This window comes from Camarhynchus parvulus, chromosome 3 (assembly GCF_901933205.1).
Source record: "Camarhynchus parvulus chromosome 3, STF_HiC, whole genome shotgun sequence".
NCBI lineage: Eukaryota > Metazoa > Chordata > Aves > Passeriformes > Thraupidae > Camarhynchus > Camarhynchus parvulus.
Window position 1 is genome coordinate 95,216,523 of NC_044573.1, and position 24,731 is coordinate 95,241,253.

At 37.7% G+C, this 24,731-nt stretch overlaps 1 protein-coding gene across 2 annotated transcripts in view; it reads left to right on the forward strand.

Moving 5' to 3' along the window:
- COL9A1 (collagen type IX alpha 1 chain) overlaps window positions 1–24,731 on the forward strand; it is a 63,694-nt gene that overhangs the window by 19,959 nt on the left and 19,004 nt on the right. For both annotated transcript variants that reach the window (XM_030944685.1, XM_030944686.1), the window contains 16 exons: window positions 4,658–4,681; window positions 4,996–5,049; window positions 6,617–6,670; window positions 8,232–8,264; window positions 8,359–8,415; window positions 9,132–9,185; window positions 10,406–10,459; window positions 12,659–12,712; window positions 15,375–15,428; window positions 16,091–16,144; window positions 16,327–16,380; window positions 16,488–16,541; window positions 16,755–16,808; window positions 17,912–17,956; window positions 18,776–18,829; window positions 18,924–18,977. In XM_030944685.1, the coding sequence (XP_030800545.1) occupies window positions 4,658–4,681; window positions 4,996–5,049; window positions 6,617–6,670; window positions 8,232–8,264; window positions 8,359–8,415; window positions 9,132–9,185; window positions 10,406–10,459; window positions 12,659–12,712; window positions 15,375–15,428; window positions 16,091–16,144; window positions 16,327–16,380; window positions 16,488–16,541; window positions 16,755–16,808; window positions 17,912–17,956; window positions 18,776–18,829; window positions 18,924–18,977 (807 nt within the window). The remainder of the gene's footprint in view (window positions 1–4,657; window positions 4,682–4,995; window positions 5,050–6,616; window positions 6,671–8,231; window positions 8,265–8,358; window positions 8,416–9,131; window positions 9,186–10,405; window positions 10,460–12,658; window positions 12,713–15,374; window positions 15,429–16,090; window positions 16,145–16,326; window positions 16,381–16,487; window positions 16,542–16,754; window positions 16,809–17,911; window positions 17,957–18,775; window positions 18,830–18,923; window positions 18,978–24,731) is intronic.

The window sequence follows — 24,731 nt, forward strand, 5'->3', positions numbered from 1 at the left end:
AACATGTGCAATGTATTCCCAAGTTTTGGACTTTTACCATTCTTTTCCATCTCTTTGTGAACATGCTATGGAGTCAAGAGAGCCCATGTTTCATTTGCATATGGGAGTCTACAGCTTTTCCTGTTTTCAACTTCTTGCCATGTGTTTAAATGGCGTCACTGAAGTGTAAATTCTGTGAGACTCCTTGTGCTGTTTCGCAGTTCTGTATGAAAACAGGCCAAAATATGAGAAAGGACATGCAAAGAGTACTGTTCCAGTTAGCATGCAGATGGATCTGACATCCATCTTTAGGGCTGAAAACAATTGTAAGTTTTAGGAATTTCGCTGGTAGAAGAAGTGAATGATGGTTGGCATGTAGGAATTTAGCTTAGGGAAAACCTCAAGGAAGATAAATAAATGACAAGATGGCTAGAATAAATTATAATAAGACAGCATATAATTAAAAGTTAATGAAAAATTAGATTTAATTTGGAGAATTTTTTAAAATTAAATAAAGAGGTATGGTATTCTAGTATAACACTCCTTGTGCATTTGTATTTTTGACCTTTTCCTATTAACTTTCATTAGATTTATATTTAACAATTATTTTGATAGTTGGCCAGAGAGAAAATGATAAAGTTGTTCTTGAAGATGTGACATTATAGACCTGTTCAAGCTCAAGATTAATCACTTTGTGGACACTTTAATTTTCATGGATGCTCATTCTTACCTGAAAATTTGGAAAATAGTTAATATAACAGCTGGCTGGTCTGAAGGCTCAATATATGAGCTGAATTTAGTCACAGAAAATGGCAGAACTGGGGTAGGTTCTAGGTAGACTGAAACCCCTACATTTTTCTGTTAGAGGCTTGAAGCTTTCTTTTCTTTTTTTCTTTCCTTTTTTCCTTTTTTTTTTGGTTTGTTTTTGTTTTTGACGTCAACTAGATGGGGAACTAATTTATGGGTTGTATGCGATGCATATTATGACATCTAGCTGAAAAGAAGAGGTAGCTAAACTCTGTCAGGTGTGTTTGCTCAGATCATATGGGAAAAATGATCAGAGGGTTGGACCACCTATCCTATGAGGAAAGGCTGAGAAAATTGTGATTGTTCTTCAGCCTAGAAAAGACATGGCTTGAGGCTGACCTAATTGCAGCCTTCCAGTACCTGAAGGGACCCTACCAGAGAGCTGGAGAGGGATTTTTACAAGGGCATGTGGTGGCAGGACAAGGGGAAATGGCTTTAAACTAAAGCCATTGAGTAGGCCATGAGAGTAGGTTTAGATTAGATATTAGGAAGAAATTCTTTGCTGTGGGGATGGTGAAGTACTGGAACAGGTTGCCCAGAGAAGATTTGGATGCCCATCCTTGGAAGTGTTTAAGGCCAAGTTGTATGGGGCTCTGAGCACCCTGGTCTAATCGAAGGTGTCCCTACTAATGGAACTTTCAACTAGGTGATCTTTAATCTCCCTTCTAAACCAAGCCATTCTGTGCTTCTATGATAGGAAAAAATGGGGAAATAAAACTGATTTATTGAAATACTTGGTTAAAGTACTGTGGCATTTTAGCCTGTCAGCTAAGAAAAACTGAGTTGGGGGAAACATACATGGTTTTAGCTCACCATTTGCAGAATAATGCAAGAATAAGTAATTTAAAACCCTCCAGAATAAGTAGATGTATAAAACATGTACAAAGAGGGTTAATCTCAATTCGGAGGTAGACATGTTAATTTGGAAAGCTGGAAACTGGACCAACTTGTCAAGGTAGAATGCTGATTCTTTTCAGAGCAGCAGGACTTTTGTCACCATGTTTTGAGACTGTAAAAGCAATAAATCTGATAAGATTTTGGGCCATTGTTCAAAGCTGAGTGATTTTGTTTGCCCTGAGACTTTCAATCCTAAGGTGATAATGCTTCAGTGAACCTCAGTAGGGAATGCCTTTGGAGTTTTTCTGCCTCTGCTTAATAAGCAGCTGAAGCTTGTATTTTCAGGTGAATCTACAGGGATATTTATAATGAGGGAAGGAGAATTCCAGTTTATTTAAAAGAAAAGATGGATATACTTAGTCAACTCATGTCGTTACCCTCATACTTATTAAGATTTATCCTTAGACCTCACATGTTAGGAAGAAGCCTAGTGATTGATTTTGTAGCTCCATGGTTGTTAACCCATACATGCTGAGTCCATATAGAGAGATTAATACTCAAAATAAATCTCCTAGGAAAGCCTGTATAAATGCAATTTTCCCTTTGGTGAATGGCTGTATGCTACTGAAGAAGTCATGCAGCTCCTGGAAGATTCTCAAAATGGCCAGCACTGGTCATCTGACCTTTAGTGAGACTATACCTACTAACAAAATCCACAAAAACGAAAAACCAAACCAACAACAACAATCCCCACAACCCTGCTACCTAAACAAACAAAAGACTCCCTGTAGAATCCCAACAGAACCCACCTACTGTAAAAACAAAACAGAAAAAGCCCCCAACAAACCCAAGTAGAAATGGTAGTGCCAGAGTTCAATGGTTCTAATTTTCAGATTTAGAGACTTTTGGAGAAGTTCTTCCTGCAAATGTGAAGTAATGGGGCTGTTTAACCTTTGCACTTCTTTGGTTTGATCCGTGAAACCTCATTTACCAGAAACATAGTGAGCACAATTATGAATCTGCATACTGCCTACATGATTAATGGAGTGCTTAGGTGTAATTATGCACTGCTTTGAATACTGTCAGTGGCTTTTTGCAAGTGGAGTAGTCCCTGGATAGTTATCCAAAGACTTCATTTTTCACAAAACCTCTTAAGTTATTAAAATGCTCAGTACAAACAGAAAATCAGAAGCCTTGGGTACATCACTAATTAGTTTTAAATTATTATCACTGTTTTTCGTGCTCCTCTAGTGATATTTATCAACCAAGTTAGGACTTCTGGGTATCTTCAAGAATGAATATTAAGGACATAAAGTTTTATATACAGCATTTGCTTCTCTGCTTCTGTCACCTCTTCTTCCCCAGAATGTGCCCTGGCAATCTTCAGTTATCCCCATTTTTTACTGCTTCATAATTTTGTTTTAATTTATTCTCTTTGTCTCATCTCTTTGGTGGATAATCTTTTAAATGACAAGGTTAAAAAGTTCTTAGAATTCTTGTGATTAATTCAAGTAACTTTTTTATTCAAGTAATTTAAATATGCTGGTGTCTCTGACCTGTCCTGGTAGATGGAGCTGGGGCTGCTACATTAAGTGCATGTATTGCACTTTTCAGTCCATTCTCTCTTTTAGTTCCCTCCAACTTTTCTATGAGCTGATATTTGATGTGGCACATGGGGAGGACTGTGTGTATTTAGTGACAGAGAATTTGAAAATATTTTAAGGTCTGCTAAAACACAGTGTCCAGCACAGGGTACACTTGCAAACACTGGGCTCTTTGTGGTGGATAACAGGGGTTCTTACCAGATTACAGGGTAGGTGCCTCTGAGGCAGGGGATTGCAGACTCTGGGTTGCTGGCCAGAGTCCCTGCTTTTTGCTAGGGAGGTAAGGAGATGCAATAGTCAGAGGAGGGGACAGCCTTCTCCTGGGCCCCTGTGTGGGCTGGTCACAGTAGCTGTAGCTGCTTCTTTGGGTATCATTGACCTTCCCTGCCTCTGTTAGGGGGTGTGTTAGGAAGGGGTGCTTCAATGAGACTTGCAAGCAGGTGGTTTCCTTCTTTCAGAGGCAGGGGATATAATAATATTGAATATGTAATGCTGTGAAAGTTTGATTTGTACAGTCAAATATAGATATGTATAATATGATGAATTGTAGCAAGGAAGTGTGAAGCAATAGCAAAGGGATTATGTGGGTTATACAAGCTTAATTTCTGCTGTGTATTAAATGGTTAAAATGGAATGATTCTGATGAATGCTTGAAATTTTCCCTGTGTTATACTGACTTTTCTAAACAGGCTTACAAATACAACCCTGGATTGACATTCAGCCCAGTTGCCTTATTACATCAAATCTCCTGAATATTTAAATCTATTCGGGATTTTGCATTTTAGTGTTTCATATATATCACCAACACTGTTCTCCATAAAATTTTCCATTTGCTGTAGTAATGCAAGGCCGAGGGATCTGTTTTCTTAGAGGGAGTATATCAGCCAAATAGGCAGAAACACATTTGTATCTTGGGCATTTCTCATTAAAATGATTCAGAACAACACTGATGGAAAATATAAACAGGAGAAATTTGGTGTTCTTTCTCATAACCAAAACCCATAAGTTTAGTGGATTTAGGCCTCAGGGAAGCATGTGGGGAAAAAAGTTCACTTTTATTATAAATTCAAATGTACCTTTAGAAGAAAATTATTATAGCATAGATATATTTATCGTGGTACCTTATAATTAGCTAAACACAAAGCCTTTAATGTCTTAATTCCCTTGTGGGAGTATATATGTTTATAAATATGTTTAATGGTACTGCAAGGCAGGTAAACCAGTAATTTAATATTCTCTGCTGATACTGATTACCTAATAATAAAATTGATTTTTAACAGTAGTTAAACAAGTTTTCAAAACAATTTTGCAGAATCAAATGGGGGCTTTTTTGCACCTTTTTTATCTGAAAGACTCTATTCTTGGAAAACAGCTTTACTAAGTTTGGAATCCTCTCCATATTTCTGATCTCTTTTTTCCATATTTCACAGGGCAAGGGGCTTCTTGGGCCACCTGTAAGTATCAATTTTACAATTCATAAATATTCTGTTCAATGAATCTGTTTGAATATTTAATAAAGCTATTGTACTGTAATTAAAAGTAATGAAGTGAAAAAAGAGATGGGTTTAATCCTGATGTTCTATGTCTATTATGTATGTTTTCTTCTGCTGCCCCCGAATTGTTGTGCAAGTCTGTGGTATGTGGGGCAAGAATATTGTGTCTGAAGGCATGGTTTGTTGTTTGTGAGAATTCCATGTCCTCAGTCCTTGGATGTTTGTTACACTGGTGTTATATGGTATAGAAATACTATTTACCTTGGTTGTTGCAGGGTCCAGCTGGTGCAGCAGGACTTCCTGGGGAAGTAGGTCTTGCTGGTCCACCTGTAAGTACTGCTGTGTTTGCTGAAAATGCAGGTTTATTCAATTAATGGAAGGTACTTAAAGAATAAATGGGCCACCTAAATAGTATTTGGGCTATCACAGCATTTCCAAATGTTTTTTTTTCTCTGCAGTGATCAATGGTAGAAGAAGGATTATGTTTGAAGCTCATCAGAAATAAGAACAACATGTAGCACAAAGTCAGGGCCACCTGTCAGATTAGAATTAAATGTTTCAGAGTGTCCCATACTCTCCTTCTCTTATTCAAGGAAAGCTGAAATAAAAAAGCAAACCTGACAGAAATACAGGAAATGTAAACCTTAACTACTCAAACTACTGATTTTCATTTGCACACCAGTGAACATGGCAATTCAGTGCAATTCAGTGTTTCTTCTCTGTCTCACTTTTAAGTGTGGCCCCATCTATTGACCTTACTGCTGAACTGTGCGCTCAGTTTCACCACACTCGTATTTTGACACCACACTTTACTGAAGTGGAAGCTGAAACCAATTGGTACTTTTCTACTTGAAATCTGACATAGCATTAAAATTTTATTTAATAAAACCTACTTTTAAATGCAATTATATAAATGAATTTAAAAAATAATATTAAAAACTGCAAATTTGCTTCAGAAGATGATCCATCTAGCTCACTGTCTTGTCTGTAGGAAGGGCAAGAATGGATACCAAGGGAAGTGTACAGGCTATTTATAAAATGGCATTTTTCTGTCATACTGTCACACATTCTGTCAGTCAGTTGGTAGTTCAGAAACTGCCTGAATCAGAAATTGCATCTGTGATGCCTTTTCAAAAGCTGCATGTGAGCCTGTTCTCCATTAATGCAGTCAGCATCTGAATCCATTTATATCCCAAGCCTCCATAATACATTGTAATGATGAGTCCCACAATATAATTATGCATTGCATGGAAAATTTGGCTCTATAGTCCTCATGTTTTGAGATTTAATAACTTTTTTATATTAATCTTGTTTATTGCATTTATGACTTAGTGAAATGTAAAAAGTAATATTGAAATGACAATATTAAGTTAAAAGATGATCTCTGCCCAATTATTAGATCTATTTTAATTAAAAACCTTCAAAAAATAATTTGCAGAGGTTTCACATTGTCTTTACTTATGAGAGCACTCAGCATCAAAATTTCACAAATGGGAAAAAATTCTAACTTGGTAAATTCCTCTTGTGCTCTGAAAAAGTGGATTTTCTCCTCTCTCTCCTTTTGCCAGTTACTAGAATTTTTTTTGTACATAACTTAATAGCAGTTATAGAAGTGCATAGATAGTCCTGTGGTCAAGTGTTTCAGATTTCTAAAGCAGGTGAAAATGTTTTGCTTTTCTTGTGACTCCTATTTCACAACATGGCTGCCGTTGTACTGAAAAAAATAGTTTTTCCATTCTGTTCTGTGAGTCATGTTGTGGGTTGATGTTTTAACTGCCTACCCAGTCTGTCCTTCTGTAGCCACTTAATTTCACTCTGTTGTTGCTCTCTCTGATTTTGTGACTGCTGTTTGTTATTATTATTATCAATCAACCAAAATATTTTACCCTTTTTAAGGGAGATCCAGGAAAAAGAGGGCCACCAGGGCTACCAGGACCTCCAGGTCCTCCTGTAAGTGAATATGTTTAATATGTGCTTACATCTGAATTTTGTGTTGTTGCTGCTTGAACAAATCTTCTCCCCAAGTTCTACAGCTGAATAGTGACTTTAGGATATCAGAAAGATTTTGATCTTCCACTTAGAAGCAAGTTTCCACTCTTTATTGTTATAAAAAGGGAGTTTGAAATGCAAATTTTGTAACTTCTGTCAGGATGCCTTCCTATTTCTGTAAACTGCAAATTCACAGGTTTTAAATTCCCCTGTGAATCATAATACTGTAAATGTAGTCTTTGTTGGGTCTCACTGGTATTACCTCAGCAGAGGCAGGCTTTTCTCTGTTAGGAGAAATAAAAAATATTTGGCTCGTGAGACAGAAATATACGCTTCCAGGTGGGTTGAGTTCTAATGTCTTTCTTGCAATCAGATCTGCTTGCAAGGAATAAAAGAAAGCTTTACAGCAGGGCTCTGCCTCTCCAGGGAAACAGCTATCTTTTTTTAACCTCTGGGGAGGAGGGATGTGTGTTATGCCTTTATCTTGTGGCAATTTACCTGCCCAGAGAAATAAAATGGAGAGTTTGGCAGACACATCTCAGTCTGGGGGCTGGGAAATGCAAACCACTTGGAAAGGTGTGCTAATGTCTTATTCCTCTGCTGGAACCTCCTCCCCCCACTCTTTAGGGACAGACCCTAAATACCTATGCTTTATTTATGCCACGTTTCTTGTTTTAATGAAAGTTGCCAGAGACCTGGAGGCAGCATTTCAAAAAACATGAATTGGAGAACAGTAGTCGGTGGTGTATGCTGCTTCTATTCCTTAAAGTTTTGTCTGTTTTAGGTTTCTGGAGTCCCACAGTCCCACTCCAGTTGATAACATTACCACCCAAATACTCTTGGCTTTTTAAAAATCCTTGTGCATATAAGACCATTCTTTAAGGAGCTCATTCCTTAAACTCTCCTGTGCTTTTCTCTGAAACAGTGTGCTCCCTCCCACAGAGCTTCAGAGAATCCAGCTGCTGCTGTGAAATAATCTTTCTCCCTGTTGTGCCTCATAAACCTCTTGTTAGCTTCCATCAAGATTTGATTTAATATGAAAAAAGGCTGTGTCCCCACTGAGTCCACCTCATTGTACACTGACATCTAGTTTATTGCAACTGTCATCTACCAATACTTTTGGAAAAATTGTTTTCCCAGTAAAAATAATTTTCTCTGTAAAGACCTGAATCTTTTGGTGAATGGCACGAAGTTATTCTTATTGTAGAAATTGCCTTGGTTTCTGTAGGAAACTAATAGGGTTTGGACATATTTGTTCTATATTTAACAGAAGGTATATTTGAGGTAGTTTAAAAAGCAAGATAAATATTTTGGGGTTTTTTGAAAAGCTGTTCTAAGATAAAGGATGGGACCTGCAGTCCTATAATAAGGTTAAGGTGCTTTTCATGTGAGAGATCCTTTGGTTGATTGTTATTTCTGATTCCATGTTTAGGTAGTAGTTTTGTCTAATCATTGTGTTGCCCAATGAGTCATGTCTGGTTATTTCTGTATTGCTAACTTTGATAAATTTAATTTAATTTAGGGAACGATTGGCCTGCAAGATGGTGACCTGTTGGTAAGATTATTGTCCATGTTTTTATTTCTTTTTAAGTAATCTCAGACAATCTTATTCAGCCTATGTGGTAATAACTATGTGAATGTTTTTACAGTGTCCCAGTGCTTGTCCTCCTGGCCGTCCAGGACATGCTGGCTTAATGGGTATGAAGGTAAGAGAACTTGTTTGTTCCAGCATTCCTTCCAGAGGTGCTGTCTCAAGGCACTAGGGAGGGTAATTACTGACTTGAGAAAGGACATTTCCCTGTTAATTTCAAAAAAGATTGCATCACTGTGGTTGCTTATGCTTATTCAACTCTTGACTGCCAGAACAACCTCTTGTTGCTGAAATCTCTTGCTACTTCTTTAACCTTCACTGTAAAATTTATGTGTGGTCCTGAGAGGATTAAAGTGTGCAAAGGATTGCTTCATTCACTTCCTGGATAATTTGTGGTCTGACTCCAGGAACTCTAAATATTTCCCCAAATCCTTGATCTTTTTGACTTCTTTTTCTCTTCCTGGGAGACCTGTAACATACTGAATTAAAATTAGCATGTTTTGAGTCTCATTTTAGCTAAGATTTTTTAAAAATATATTCTTTGTTGGTTTCCAGAAATACTGTTGGCCTCAAGAAATTTTTATGGGATAGCATAAGAAGTAATACTAACCTGCCAAGAAATGCAGCCTTGTTAGATCCAGAAGCAGAGATTTTGAGCATGGTACTTAACATGTAGTGTTTCCTAGACAGGTGAGGAAGGAGTAGTGAATGGAGTTTGAGAGGGAAAAGCAAGACAGCTCTCAGCAGTCTATGTCTGCTTGGGAAAACTGTATTTTAATTTTGAATGGTCTCTATTTATTAATTTATTTTGGTTTTTTGTGTTTATTTTAGGGGCAAAAAGGTTCAAAAGGAGAGTCTGGTGAACCAGGAAAACAAGGTTATAAGGTAAAATAAAAAAAGAGGAAAAAACTGCTGTTGTTTTTAGCAAACTTAAAGTAGTTTAGCCTCACCTTCAAAAACAGTATTATATTCTGTTAGAAGTATTAATTGTTTTAACAGAATGCATGAAGTGATACTACATATCATAGTGCTCCAGGGTAACCAAAGGCACTTCTCTATTCTTTATTCACCTGTACAATCTATTTGTTATGATGCACAAGTCATACTCCTCTTGCTTTTGATTTTGATTGTTCAATTTAATTATTACAGAACTTACGGGGAAAATTAAAGCTAAGTTTATTAATTGAAAAACTTTCAAACATTTAAACGCAGGATAATTCCCTTAATTTACCAAGTTAGCTGCAGCACAGATGAATACTTAAATGAAGAATAAGATGGAAAAATACATTTGAGAGGGAAAGGAAATAGTGTAAGTTCCTAAAGAGAGGCCAAATATGATTCTGAAATATTGAAAACTGAAATATTAACTCTCCCAAGGTGTTTAATTTGAATTAACCTTTTTATTAAACCTCTTTAATATTGAAATATTTACAAGAAATTTTCAGATTTGCCCTGCCTTTGTCCATGCTTCAATGTTGCAGGGAAAACCGTTAAAGAAAACTTCTTGCACTTTTAGTCTGGAAGAACAAGAATTTATAGAATCGTATAATATTAAGAGGTTGGAATAGAGCTTAAAGATCATCTAGTCCCAACCCCTCTGCCATGTGCAGGGACACCTCTCACTAGAGCTGGTTTCTCAAGGCCTTACCCAGCCTGGCCTTCAGCACTGCCAAGGTTGGGGCATCCACAACCCCCCAGGGCAACCTGTTCCAGTGTCTCACTACCCTCACAGTAAAGATTTCTTCCTACTATATAACCTAAATTTCCCCTCTTGCAGTTTGTACCCTTTACTCCTTTTCCTGTTACTACAGTTCCTGACAAAATCCTAAAGACATTAATGTCAAGAAAAAATGGAATGACAGATTAAGGGTAAAATATCATTATTCTTTATACTGAGGTCTTTAAAATTACCCTTTTGACTAATAATTAAATGGAATATGAACCTGAATGAGTATCTGTCTGAGGAAGTGGTGTGACTTCATTTAGATTTCTTTCAAGTGGGACATGGTGACAGAAAACATTAAGTAGGACATGCACCTCATACAATGACAGAGCAATATGCATGATATGGATTGGCTACAGGTTCATTCCTTTTGCTTTTCCAGGGTGAAGAAGGAGACCAAGGACCCAGTGGTGAAGTGGGAGCTCAAGGCCCTCCAGTAAAGTATTTCCTTTTAAAATCTTGCTATTTTTTTTTTATAATAACATATATATTTTTCTTATTATTGTCAGAAAATAGATATTACAAAACCTCCATACACCTTTCTCTTTATTCTGCCTTATTGTCTACAAATCAAAGTAGAATTATTTAAGTCCCTCCAAAACCTACATTATTGCTTGGCACAAAGCTCCGTATAGTTCTATGGAAAGGCTATCTTTAAAAACTATTTCATGTCCTAAATATTGTGTTGTGCTTAGATTGTGAAAATAGTTGCATTTTTTCCCTTTCACCTTCTCTTTCATAATTTTGATGACTCTGACTTCATTGTGTTTGAAACACAATCAGCTGTGAAATCCAGACTTAGCTAAGATTTGAAGATGAAGTTGCAACCACGGAAGAACAGGGTTTTTTTCCCCTGATGTTTTTTGCCTTTTGGCTTGCACAGGAAGTATTCTTAAATCATATCTAGTTATTTTCTTGTCCTGAATAACTGTGCTTCATTATGACACATACCTCTACAGCTTATTCCCTGTGAGGAGCTCTTAGTTACCGTGACTGAAAAGGACAAGGGAACAGAATAAAGGGGTCATTTTAAGTAGGAGAAACAGGCATAACACGTTTAATTTCTATGGTTTATTTTCTGATGGGGTCTCATGCTTTTTTCTGAAGCGTAAAAGTATTTATTTAATGCCATTGCTGTCCAGATTTGATGCTATACAGGAACTTACCTTAATGCACATGACATCTAAATGCTAAATTACAAAATACTCTATGAACATAAACATATGACAACATAAACCTCTGGATTATGACTAGAAAAAGGTAAAGAACAGACTAAATAAAGGAAAGGATCCATTCCTTCTGATGCTTGATTCTGAAAAGGTATCCCTGAGGCCCTGATGGAGACAAAGTACTTGGGTAAGAGGCGGCTTCTGCTGTCTGAAAGGCCTGTGGGGACCAATTCATTTTACTCATTTTTATTAAAATTTAGGATTCATAATATGCAGAAAGTGATATCAGATAGATAATCCATGTGAAAAAGGACAGAGAATGCTTTAGAGGCACAGATGGAGAGTCTGTAGACTGCTGTATATTCTTATATGCTCCTTACATAAATGAATGAAAGGGGTTGAGTATCCAGTCTACACTACAGCACTTGCAATCCAACCAATTCCACTGACAAGATCTGCATAAGACAGCCACCCCTGGGAGAGGTGTTGTTTTTGATAGAAAGTATTTATCAAAGTATTGGATACCACAGTGTGCTTGCTTCCAACTGTGATATTAGGAGCAAGAGTAAGCTGTGTTCATCTCCCTTGTGGGGCTGCTGTAGTGCTTGTTGCATTACCATGATTTTCCCCACCTTTTAGGCTGACAAGGTTTCAAATGTTCTGTGCAAGATTCCAGCCAGCTTTGTGAGGAGCAAGTAGAGGCTGCCAGTGTAGAATCTGCTTGAGGGCTGGGTTTGCCCATGCTGTGGGGAAGTGCCTGTAGCTGTTTCAATAACGCAGCTGCAGGACAAGCATGTTATAGCTCAGGGGTTGGTCTTTGCAGGCAGGAGCCATCTCAGGCAGTGTCAGTCTCTTGGGAAGAGGAAGACAGTGAAGCCAAATTTCCCACAAGACTCTTTTGAAGGAAAGTGATAGGAAAGTGATGACAGCTGTGATGATAGTTATGATACATCTTGCTGCATTAGGATGTCGACTCAATTTAGCCTCTTAGTGGACATATAAACTTTGTGCTTGTGCTCTCAAAAACCTTGCTCTTTTTTATCTGCCCCCGGGGCTTTGTAAAATCTCCTTCATCTGTCCAATCCTCCACTTAGGACAACTTAGCACTTTTGCAAATTTAGCCATGTTTCTTTCACACAAGCTGTGGGTGAGAATGCTTCAACTCTGAGGTAACCAAGAAGAAAAATCAGTGGGTTTTTTCTGTCCTTATGGTGTATTTGTGGTTTTATAATACAGCCTGATAGTTCTGTTACTCTTTTTAAAATTCTAAAATTAGTAAAATATCAAATTACCATTTAAGTTAAGAATTCTAATACAGCAGTAGTTAGAGTCCTCCTTTAATACTAAGAAAATAGTTAAAATAATTGTAGAGAAAGGGTGTAGAACTCTTGAGTCTTCTGTCTGAAAACTAGGACAATTCTGATGAGAAGAATTAAGCATAATTTGAATATACTTTTCTATTTCAGGGCATTCTAGGTATCAGAGGAATAACTGGTATAATGGGACCTAAAGGTACCAAAGTGAGTGTTAACCTTTCTTTCTATAACATTGCCTATATTTAAAAAAAAATATACACCTCTGAATGTTTTAAAAGCTTATTTAAGCTTCTTCTTTATTTCACCTGTATTTTCTCTCTCCTGCCAGCTGTATTTCCATAGCTACTGTGCTTCTTGTTAGGAAGAAAGGTAGCTCAGTCCTTCTAATTGATGAAGGACATTGTCATGGTTTGACACTGGCACAATGCCAGTGCCCCATGAAAATATACTTCCCTGGTGTTTGCTGTGAGATGTGACCAGGAAATAAGCAAAGCAGGCCTCTACCTTAGAAAAAAAAGTTTATTAACTAAACTACAAAGGGAAGAAAACCACACACACACGCACACACACACCTGGAAAATGAAAACTCCACAAAAAGCATTTCCTCCTCCCCCCACCACATTTCCAATACATCTTCCAAATTTCAAGTCTCCACCCATCACCCTGTAAATACTCAATTTCAGTCCATCAAGAGGAGAGGAGTCCTTCTTGGGGCCATGGTGACCTCTTCCTTGCATGCCCAGCGCTCTCACCACTGGACAAGGAACAGAGCTGCTTCAAGGGTTATCCTTTTAAGGGTGCTTTGACCAGTTCCAAAAAAAGCACAGTTTTCTCTCATCTCGGGACCTCTTGTCCCCCCATACTTGTCTACCCCCCTGGGGCCGGGGGGTCTCCAAAACTGCACCCTCTCAGTTCTGAGCTATCGCCTCCCCCCTGCATGCAGCCTCTGTGTCGCGAGGAAGCATGGTTCTGTCCATGGCTGTACCAAAAAGAGTCCAGCAACCAGCTACTCCATCATCTCTTTCCGGCCTCTTCTTTACTCTCCCAGCCTCACTCACTGCTCCAACTGTCATTCTCTTGCCCATTTCCTCTTTATCATCCACTCCATCTCCCCTCTGGGAAAGGTCCAAATGCTCTGTGAGGTCTTCATTGTCCAGAAAGGGGTTAACAAACTTCTGCACGCGGCCAGGCTCCTTCCTTGCTGCACTCCCCCCTTCCCCCTCCTTCTTCACAGGCCGATATCACTTCAAGGCCACAGGCCCGTACCAGCTTTCTCTCTCTCGTCTTCTAGCTGGGGGGGGGCTGCCCAAATCCTCTTGGGGCCTCTCTCCCTCTGTCTCTCCTGGGGGGGGGCTGCCCAACGCCTCCTGGTGCCCCCACCACCCTTCCATCTTGAGGGGTCAGGCCTACCTCTGCCAGGCCGCAGGTTTCCTCTCCCCCGCCCAGCTCGAAGCCGGGCAGGGGAGGCCTTGCCTCTTTGCTGGCCGGAAATCAAAGAGAGAGCCCAAGGGAGTGCTCTGCTTCTAACCCCTGTGTTCTCAGAGGCGCATCCACCCTCAGTGGCCAAGCCTGGTGTCAATTTAAAATCTGAACACCTATTGGCCTCTGGCCACTCCACTCCCAGAAAACCTGCTTCCTGTAAACCCACGACAGACATGTAGTCTTTACTCCTTGCCTCCACTCCTTGCATTTGTGGTAGTTTTGCACGTATGCAAGTTTGTAGTTAGCAAGATAGCAAGTTATAACAATTATAAACCATAGCACATTTTAATTAAAGCTAAAATTTATTAAATAGTCTCCCTGTGATTTGTATCTTCCTAAAGCCTTTTACTGCCACCATCATCTGAGTTTTTGTCAGGAGTTTTTAGTGAGAATTTGTTCTTTTTCCCATTCTTTCCTTGACATCTTTATGTATTAAATTGCTGTCAGTGGGATTAATATTTATTGGGTTCTTACTTTGCTGGACAATTTTCCTTTTGTTTGTCTAAGCGTTTCTGTCTGTTATTTCAAACCTGTGTGCTACATTTCTAGTGTCGTGATCTTGTTAAAGCTATATAGTAAAAATTTATGAAAGGAGTAGAACACAGCAATCCTGCCATTGTCTCCTTCTCCAGAAGTCAAATCATGTAAATCTTGTGATCATCTGTCCTCAGAGACAACATCAAATTTCTTCTGATTATGAATCTTCTCATGAATGATCCTTCCTAACATCTTGGACATGTTTGCTAAGCTATTACTATCTTAATTCCCTCTTGTGGCCTTTGTGTGTTCTAATTCTTTGCAGTTATTTGCCTACATTTTCTGTAATGTTTTGTCTACTTTAAACGTGTACTACATCTGTATGACTAAGGAATTTCATGTTCTCTCTAAATCTCTTTTAAAACAATGTTTTTCTTTCCATTTACATTTATTTACAGGGTATTGATTGCATTGTTTCCTTGAAACATATGTGATAAAAATAGCAGAAGTGCACTTGATGATTTCTCTGCATAATTTGATGTGATTTTATTATGTGGTGAAGGATATAGTATATTTAAAGAAGACACAGAGATTTTTTGAAGTAGCATATAAAGGCCTACTTCCTTCCTAGAATTTTAGAGAATGATCTGAATGTTGTTTTTGACTGATATTTTTTAATGTTTAAATATATTTGCTTTCATATCTCCATTAAAAAAACAATATAAATGAAGAAAATTGCCTTTTTTTTAATTTGAGCTATAAAGCCCCCTCATCTGTAGAGACTTTGTAGCTCCTAGTGAAGCAGGAGGACATGTAAGTTGTTAGTGCTCCAGCAATTCACTTTGATTGTGAATTGCTGGAGCACTAACAACTTATGTGAATCTTGTGTTATCTATTTGTTTTGTAGGGAGCTCGTGGTCTTGATGGTGATCCTGGTCCCCAAGGTCTTCCTGGTGCACCTGTAAGTAGAGTGTGGGGTTATCCAAACATTTCCCAGTTAGTGCAGCTTTGCAGCTGTGAATCAAAGAAGCCTCTGATTAATCCAATTCTATTGATTCCCCACAGGTGAATAAATGATATTACAGTGTTATCAAGTCAGTAATGTCTTAATGTTCCCAAAGAATTTGAGGTAGATGAACCCATTTTAACTTCTTAGTATGTTATGGTTTCCTCTTTCTGCTGTGCATTAGGGTGGCTTGGAATTTTTCAGGTATCAAACCCGAACAAAACTTATACAGGGCGATTTGGGCAATATTTGTTGGAGGTTTTTATTGTGTGTGTGTTTTATTTGTTTGGGGTATTTGGTTGGTTGGTTGTTTTTTTTCTTAAATTCTTCCTTGCTCTCTGCTTCCATAGCTGGAATTTGTGCTTGTAACTGCACTTGTTGAACAACATCATCCTTTGCTTTGACACTCCTGAATGCTTAGGTGATGATGCCTTGAGCTGTGTTTTTTAAAATAGATCTGTCAACTGCAGTTTTAAAAAAACTGCATTTTTAAATATATGTGACTTTGAGTTGTCTACTTTCACCAAATGTGAATTGTATTTGTTGATTTTCTTAGAGTTTTAGCTGAAAATACAAGAAGTTTATTCTGGTTTTATTTCTAATTTTTTTTTCTGTAGGGGGATCAAGGACAGAGAGGTCCACTAGGAGAGGCAGGTCCGAAGGGAGAAAGGGTGAGCACAGACAAATTTTGACTCTTGTTGACTTGCAAACCTTAGTTACTTAATAGCATATAAATAGTGCATAACTGGTACTCTCCAAATAATGTGTATCTGAATGAGTATGCATTGACATTCTTTTCAGCTGTCATTTCATTTTCTTTAGCTTAATTTTTAAATATTGTTGTTATTCTTAGGGTCCTCAAGGTACAAGAGGAATAAATGGCCTCCCTGGGCCTAAAGGAGAGCCTGTATGTATATTTAATCTATTTATTTGCTTCATTCAATGCTACTTTGCATATTAGGGCTTGAGCAAAATCTTTTCAAAATTACAGTAATTTTTTTTTCTTTTTTCAAGGGTTTACCAGGAGTTGATGGCCGTGAAGGGATCCCTGGCATGCCTGGAGCTAAAGTAAGACACAATTGGCACATTTATGAGCTTTGGTAGTGCCCCAGATTTGTTCATTAATTTGTGGCTGCTGCTCATGGCTTTATGCACATTATTAGGGTAATTGAATTAACATTTCTGTAGTACAGATCCAAAAGTATGTCAGCTCTGTGTTCCAGAAATAAAATTTTCCATCATGTTTGATTTGCATAAATTACAACTTAAAATGTTTTACAGGGTGAACCAGGAAAACCTGGAGCTCCAGGTGATACAGGGCTCCAGGGATTGCCAGTAAGTATCGAGTATTTTACTTTTGAAAGGTAGGCTCAGTTCAAATCATAGAAAGGCTGTGTGTTGCTTGATTTGACTCTTGATGTTGGAGTAATTCTAGTGAAAATCTAAGCAAAAAGCTCAGGGGAGAGTGTGCGTAATGCGAGGGGAAATTCTGCTATGTGTGTGCAAAACCTTTGCACAGCACTCTAGACCTCCTCGTGATGCCATTGTGGGGAACTTGGCCTCACAAAACATTTGTGGCCAGGGTGTGACTCTTCTTGTGTTTCTCCTACCTGAGACCCCGTGGATCCTATGGTGTGACCCCATAATTAGAGCTGGTCCCATTGTATTGGCTAGGACCCAGCTATTCCCAAACTGGGCAGGAAAAGCTGAGCTGCTAGTCTGACATACCTTCCATGAACAATCATTCTTTGATATTCTGCCAGCTCAGAACATCTGGAATGCATCACACTCGTGCTTCTTTCTGTGGGTGGTTTGGAGGTCTCCAGTGTAGTCCCTGTGGGGAACTTACAGGGAATCACTGGTGCTTTATGGGCTCTTTCAGAAGGTAATCCTCGTGCATTAACTAAGTCTGAAAACTGTACCAATTTTCAAAAGCTGAATGGAAACCTCTTTAAAACACTTTGCTATAGGAGTAATTATTGTGAGGAACAGTGATGGAGATGTTTTAAAACAGAACTAGACATAAGTTTGTAATAGTAAGTGAAATCCTAAGCTTGGAAGACAGTTTAGTAAAAGCATACTTGCTATGAGCTGTTGCAGAGAAGTGAGGAGGGAAAAAAATTTTCTGAAGGTATCTGTAAAACTCTGCATCTCCAGTCTCAGCACACTGGGACAAGAATGTATTTCTAGTCTAAGACAGGAAAAGTCACAACTCCTCACCTATCCATGCTCCTTCTGCAATTTATGAAGTAAGAATAATACTCCTTATCTGTTACTTTGTAAACAGAAAGAATTCCAGCTTGATCCCTTATTGAATAAAAGTGTTTAATATCAAATAAAAGGATTAGAAATACTCAAGCATGAGAAAGATTTTTATTTTTTTTAACGCCATTTCCAGTCACCTTAACAACAAATAATGTAAATCTTTTTTCTTTCAGGGTTTCCCAGGCTCTCCAGGTATGAAAGGCATTCCTGGCCCAAAGGTAAAAACATCTTGAGTGTTGTCTTTCTTATCTAAAGCACAAATAAAATGCTGAAGTATCTAAAGTTCTAAAGTATTCTATGAAATTGTACTAACCTTCTCATGTTAAGAGACAAACCTTAGGATGAAGGAATTAAATACAGTTTTTATTCAGCTTTGGCCTGTACATTTTCATGATTTGTGTGCTACATTATGTGGTTTTCATTATTCTAGGCATTAAGTAATACCTTAAGAAGGCCATTTCCTTTTAAAATTCTGGAAATCATTGCTAGAGAAAGATTTTGATGTGCCTACCTCACTGCATCTTGAAATGAACCATCTTGTGATAAGAATAGTATTTATAGCCACCCTAAGCTGATTCAATCACAGAGGTTGTTATCTCCATTTGGGTAGCACCAAATTGCAGCATCAATTCCAATTTAGTTTAAAAAATTGTTGTAAGATTGAGACCGTGGAATGTTTCAGACAATGATGTTTGAGTTTAGCTGTAAGTAATTGAAATAGAAAACTAGACTGAGACATGATTTTTGTCTGAAATTACATGGAGTGATATTGCCTTCTGTGATTTGAAAGCAGCAATCAAATCTCTTTGGGTTTTGTTAGCACATAAACAGCAAAGGAACTGAAATCTGACTTTTGAAAAATTAGATAGAAAGTTTTGGTCAAAGTTAAAAGAACACCAAAAATAAAGCAGAAGTTATAACATTAACACAGGCTGATTGTGTTTAGACATTACAGCTTTGCTTATTTTAATTTCTGACTTCAAAATGGAAGTGCAAACCATTGACTCTGCTAATATTTTTCATCTTCTGCCCAACAGGGTAATAAAGGTCCTCCTGGGGTGCCAGGGTTAATGGGAAATCCTGGTAAACAGGTAAAACCATTAATCTTATGCAAAAGATTTAGAAAAATGTGTAAAAAAATCACTTTTCAAATTTGTTGCATTTCAAATTTGTTCCCCAAAACAGGGTCAGCAGGGCCCAGAGGGAGAAGCAGGTCCAACAGGACCCCGGGGACCACCGGTAAGTATGGAAAAAATTTCTAATTGAGCATACGTAAAATTGCAGTGTCTCAGGATAGGGTTGCTGAAGCTATAGCCACAAGATAAAATTATTATTTATCATAAGTTCTAATTTTGAGGTAAATACCAGTTCTTTACCTTCTCTACCGAGGAGATGTGCATTGTCACACAGAGAAATACAGTTCTATATATGTCCAGTAATGTCCTGTGATTATTTTTGATGTTGGTAACAAGTTAAAAATTTAACCTTTGTTTATATTCTTCTTGTCTTTGTATTTAAATATTCTGAGTAAAAGCCAAAACAGAGGGAATAAGTGTGCTTTGTGATAAAAAGCTGGGAAAAACTCCTGTTCTTCCGCTGCAACAGTCTGGTTGGCATTATTAACATTGATATAGTGGTGTGAAGAATAGCATTTATCTTTCATTGGAAACAGTGCTGTTGTAATTTCTTTCCCTGGAGATTTTCCTTAACACTAGAAAGATTTGGAAGACTGGAGAAATTGCTGCTGGGCAGGTAGCTTGCAGCAGGAAATAAATCTGCTAAGAAAAGTGAACTGATGGTATTTATTAAGGCTCAGTTTAGAGGACAAAGAGTGACTGGATACTGGAGAGTGTTGGGTACTGCTTTCTGATTCTCTCTAGAGGGAACCTGACATAGTTTGAAGCTGCGTAAGGCTGATCTAATTTCCCTTTGCTGTTAATCCTTCTGGATGGAGAGGGATGAGAGGATCAGTGATTTGAAGAAAATTTTCATGCACAAGTATTCACTCTGATGACATTAACCGGGCTTCAGGCTCTGTAAGCAATTGCTTTTCCAGGCTTCCCTCTTGTCACTGGTACCCTGGGGATGATTTCCTGGAGTTTCCTGAGCTTCTGCTATAATACAAGGACACAAGTTTTGCTCATGCAGTTGTAGAGTTATTCTCATACAAGGTTTAGTGAGGTACTGGCTGTGATATATTTCTAAGGGTCAGGAATATCTTTTCTGAATTAGCTCCTAAACGTGCACCAGCAGTCACCCAAGTAACAGATTCCATTTTCTTCCTTTTTTTTTTCCCTGTGGTTTATACTATCAGGTGCTAGATGTATTCATGAGATCATGTTTATTTTGGAAAGTTTTTGCATTGCTGCTGTGTCCACAGCTGCCTAGGGATGATACAGAAAGGAGATTGTAAGGGCATTTACTAGGATGGAATATAGGCATCTTCAGCCTCCCAAAAACCCAACTTGCAAACAAGTTTTTGTTTTTGTCTTTATTTTTGTTCTTTATATTTAAAAGTGTTGGGTACACTTGAAAAGGTTTTCAGCCCTGTTCTTAGGCTGATACTGTACACTTGTGACAGGAGCAAGAATTATAATTGAATCAGACCAAAGTAATTGCCCACTCTGATAATGCACTGTAATCTGCTGAACTATTCTTTTAATCCTTTCAATGTGAACATGAATTTACAAAATCAGCAGTCCGTAGAACAGGGGTTGACACATAAGGTTAATTATTAGTAACCCTGTAGATGAACAGAAATACTTAAAACAGATTAAATAGAATGATTTTTCTTTTATCACTCTAAAGGCCAGCTAGACATCTGGATTCCTTGCCTTTATTTTCTCTGTGTTTACAAAGTGCACTCATTTTGGAAAACATGTAAACATTAGAACCAAAGCATAGAAAGAAAACTTTTGGTCAACACAACATGGAGAAAGGAGGTAAATTATTGATGTTGAAGTAAGCTTGTATGTGGTCCATCAAACAGTGAGCTACTTCTCATCTGTAGTTCCCTTAAAGCTATAAAGAGTCTTGGATAATAACTATGTTAGCTCTCATCAGAGAGGCAGCTTTAGACTACAGGCAGCATATGACTGGAATAATGCTCTAATTTTATTTTGTTTCTTTTTTAGGAACACTTTACCTACACAAAAAGGGGAATGATGAGGGCTTTTTTGTTTAGGATGGACACAGTGTTGAACTACTGAACTTCAGAGAGCTTTGGTCTAAGCTGAGTCAATATTTATTGCCAGGGAAGAATAAAGAAGGTTTTCTCTTTCTTCTGCAGCATATACATGTGGCAGATACATTTGAACTTCAGTTTTTAGGAATCTACCCTTCTATTTCTAGGGAAAAAAAAATCTGCTGGTTAAATAATTCTATGTGGCATGATTTTCAAACTTCTAAAACTAGACAATTTGGCAATAAGTTGAGAAAAGCAATTATAATTCAATTATAATTGTTCTAAAGAGAATTTTTCATATGCATTTTTTTTAATGTTGATTTCCTTATTTGAAATTTTCTCACAGCTTTAACACTTGCTTGTTTTAGATGAAAGTTGCACAACCAAATGCTTTCAAAGCCTGAGGAATTTACCTATTCAGATATTGTTCTTGGCCTATTTCTTCTTAATTTGAGTTACCCACTTTATAAGTATCTGCAGTTCTTTCCTTTTTCCTCTCTCCCTATGCTTCATTTTATTTTTGCTATAGAAGACTCAGGTAGAAGTCAGGAGTGCTTGGGCTTATTCCTTGGAGAAAGAAAAACCTTGATATTTTGCAGGAAATGGGGAATTGCAGTCCCCTAATATATTGGTTGCACAGCAACAGCCACATGAAATCCTCCTCACACCCCTATTTCACTTACCCCTGTTCTTTGCTATTGCAACTGTGTGAGGCATCATGGCTAGTAGCTCCCGGAGGGCCAGAGCTCCAGAGGAAAAGACATCTGGGGAAGGTCTGTGAGGGGATAACAAGACTGACTCTGCTAATAGGGGCAGCAGGCTGGTATTTGCATTAGGGAAAACCTGCATGCCCACATTTGTGTTATATTTAAAAATCATGGGGCTTTTCAGCTTTTTCTACTCGCAAAAGACATTTTTTGAGAGAAATTTTTCACATCAACTAGTGTGTAGTTTTTTGAAAGGTTACACAAGAGAGCACTGTCATCAGTGGCTCTGTGGGACAAATAATACTTTTGTACTGTTTGCCAAATAGCTTGTAGAGTCCTCTGTCATAAACCATGTTATTTCAGTGTATTTTATTGTTAAACAGCTGTTGGAATGTAGTTGGAAGATATTTTTACTAAAGAAGATTCAAATTTTGGCTTTCTGTGAATCTGTAAACTTTCACAGTTTCACAGGGCAGATACGAAATATTTGAAATACTAAATACTTGAAAACAAGATTTCTATCTCTAGTTAAAAACTCATGGCAAACTCAAGTGTTAAGAGACTTTTTCCTCACCTCTGACATAGATCCTTAGGAGAAACTTACTTTAAAAAGTATCACTTTAGTCTATTATTGCTTTTCCTTAAAAAAAACTTCAACTTCCATCTGAGTGGGTAGGGGGAAAAAAACCCCTTTTGCTATTCATGTGTTCAGTAAACTGGAAAAACAACTCGAGCAATGTGGAAATTTTGCATTTTATTTCTAAATGAAACATATTCTCCACCTCACTCTTGGTTAACCTTATGTTTTCTTCACATTGCTCTAACCAATCCAAGTAATTACCAAACTAATTTGTGATTTAAACCTTTCTAAGTCAGTCATCATAGCAGGTGGGCCAAGGGAAGGAATTCTCAAATGTGGGAGTGTCATTCCTAATCAGTGGAATTTAGTCATGCTCCCTAAGCTGCTTAAACCGCTTTCTTTCATATTTGCTGAGATTTAGTAATCTAATTTAGTTTCTACAGAAAATACTGACCTCTGCCTCTGCTTTTTCATCCCTTGCTTTTCTTCAATTATTTAACCTGTAAATTGCTAACATTTTGAGAGCCTGTATTGCACCCTGTGGTTTTGCAGAGAGCTTGTAATATTGAAGTAATCACTTAAAGTTCAATACGTGTCTAGCAAATTGAGCAAACTTCATGTATATGCAGGCCAGCATTCATACATGTTGCTTTGTAATTAGGAAATAATACATGTTTTCCCAACATTAGCAACAGAGACTGAGTATCCAGCTGCCCAAGATTTGGTGCCATAGCCCCTCTGAGAGACTTCTGAGGGGCTCTGGTCAGTTGGGCTGACTTCATCTCTGGAGGTGCCTCACTATAAAGAGAAAACCTTGAGAGTACCTTGCATTTACTACTCAAATGTCACACAACCTAAAGTTAGAGGAGAATGCTGTTTTCAGCATCTTAAGTTACTTTCAGCTAAATAATTTTCTGGTCTTTAAAGATATTTCTGTCCTGCCTATGCTGAAATGTAACTTTGGTTACCCTACGTAGTTTAGTTATAGTAACTAAAATGTCGATTTTCTGTCATATTCATTTTACATGACTGCAATGGAAATAATGTGTTACTTTCTGTAGCTCTTAATGGTAGGATGAAATGTCCTTGTCTCAGTTTATATGCTATGTTTAGCAATCAGTGGACATGTTTTTTATACATCATTTCAGACATGTTCCACAAGTGGTATCATAGTTTACATTCAAGGTAGAGCTAAAGGGGTTAGTTAACGTTAGAATGTTTATAGCAGAGTCAAAAGGGCAGAGCACATTTCCATCTTGGCAGATACTTTTTATCTAGTAAACCTAAGCCTCTAGATGAATGTGACAAAACTTTTTGACCCTGCCCAGTTCCGCAGCATGATCTGTACAGGGCAGCACTTTTTCTGTCATGCTTGCAGACTACATATCCCAGTCAAATTTTATAAGCTCCAAGCCTCTTCACTTCTCCTGGCATCCAGCCCTGTCTTCCTAAATAACATGGCCAGGTTCTTGTCTGATACCTCTTTGTTTACCCCTCCTCCTCCAACAACAACTTTCTTTGAATTTTGGGCATCGTAGACCTCTGGATGTCAACGGATATCACAGTGTTGGCTTCTCCTCAACAGTGTAGACGGTAACCTGGGTAAAAAATGGATTTGTTGTGGAGCTACTGTACCAAAGCTGTCCTGGACTTCAGCTAACACTGCAGACACAGTCAGAATGAAAGGTCTCTGCCCTCTACATTTGGCCACAGTATCACTTATGAAGGGAATGATGGCTAGTGGGATGCTGCTTCTGCCCAAAGCATGGCGTTGTTTAGAGGAGGGAACATTTCATGCTACATCTACCTCTTACCATTATCCTGAGCAGTACAATTTAATTATGGCAAAGTTGCAAAGTTACATTTAAAGTGTCAGAGAAAGTTACTTGTATATTTACTCTTCTTTCAAATATTAGTTTACATACTTGGATGCTTTTCAATACTGTATTGAGGGTCAAAGAGTCCTGTTGATGCTTCTGTGGATAAATCCTTGAACTTAAATGAGTATTTCCTCTGAGATGTTGCATGACAAAAATTTGGTAAGTTTAAGTCTCATAAGTATATGGTTGATAAATTGGATTACATTTTGCAAAAAACTTTGAATATGAAGTTTAAAAAATCCAAAATGTACTTTGTTTATTCTTCTTTATTCTGCACAGATTTAATTCTCTTTGGCAGTCCTATGACATATATTTAATAATATATAATAAATTACTTATAATTAATGACAAGTTTTTAAGGTAAAAACTCTTAAGTAAAGAGTTATTACAGTATATGCTGTGGATTACCTCTCAGTTGATTCTACTCAGTGTTTCACTTATCTGGGCAACCAAGTGAGATGCAAATTAAATGGAATGTATTCTCATTCTTATTATTGTTCCACTTAATTGATGAACAGGAAATCAATAAGATAGTGAAACTCTCTTAGCATGCAAATGCATCCTGTAACTTTGTTTGTGAGAATTCTACAAAAGGTTTAAGTCTTCAAAATTTCAGTGAGAATGAAAACCATCCCAGAAAAC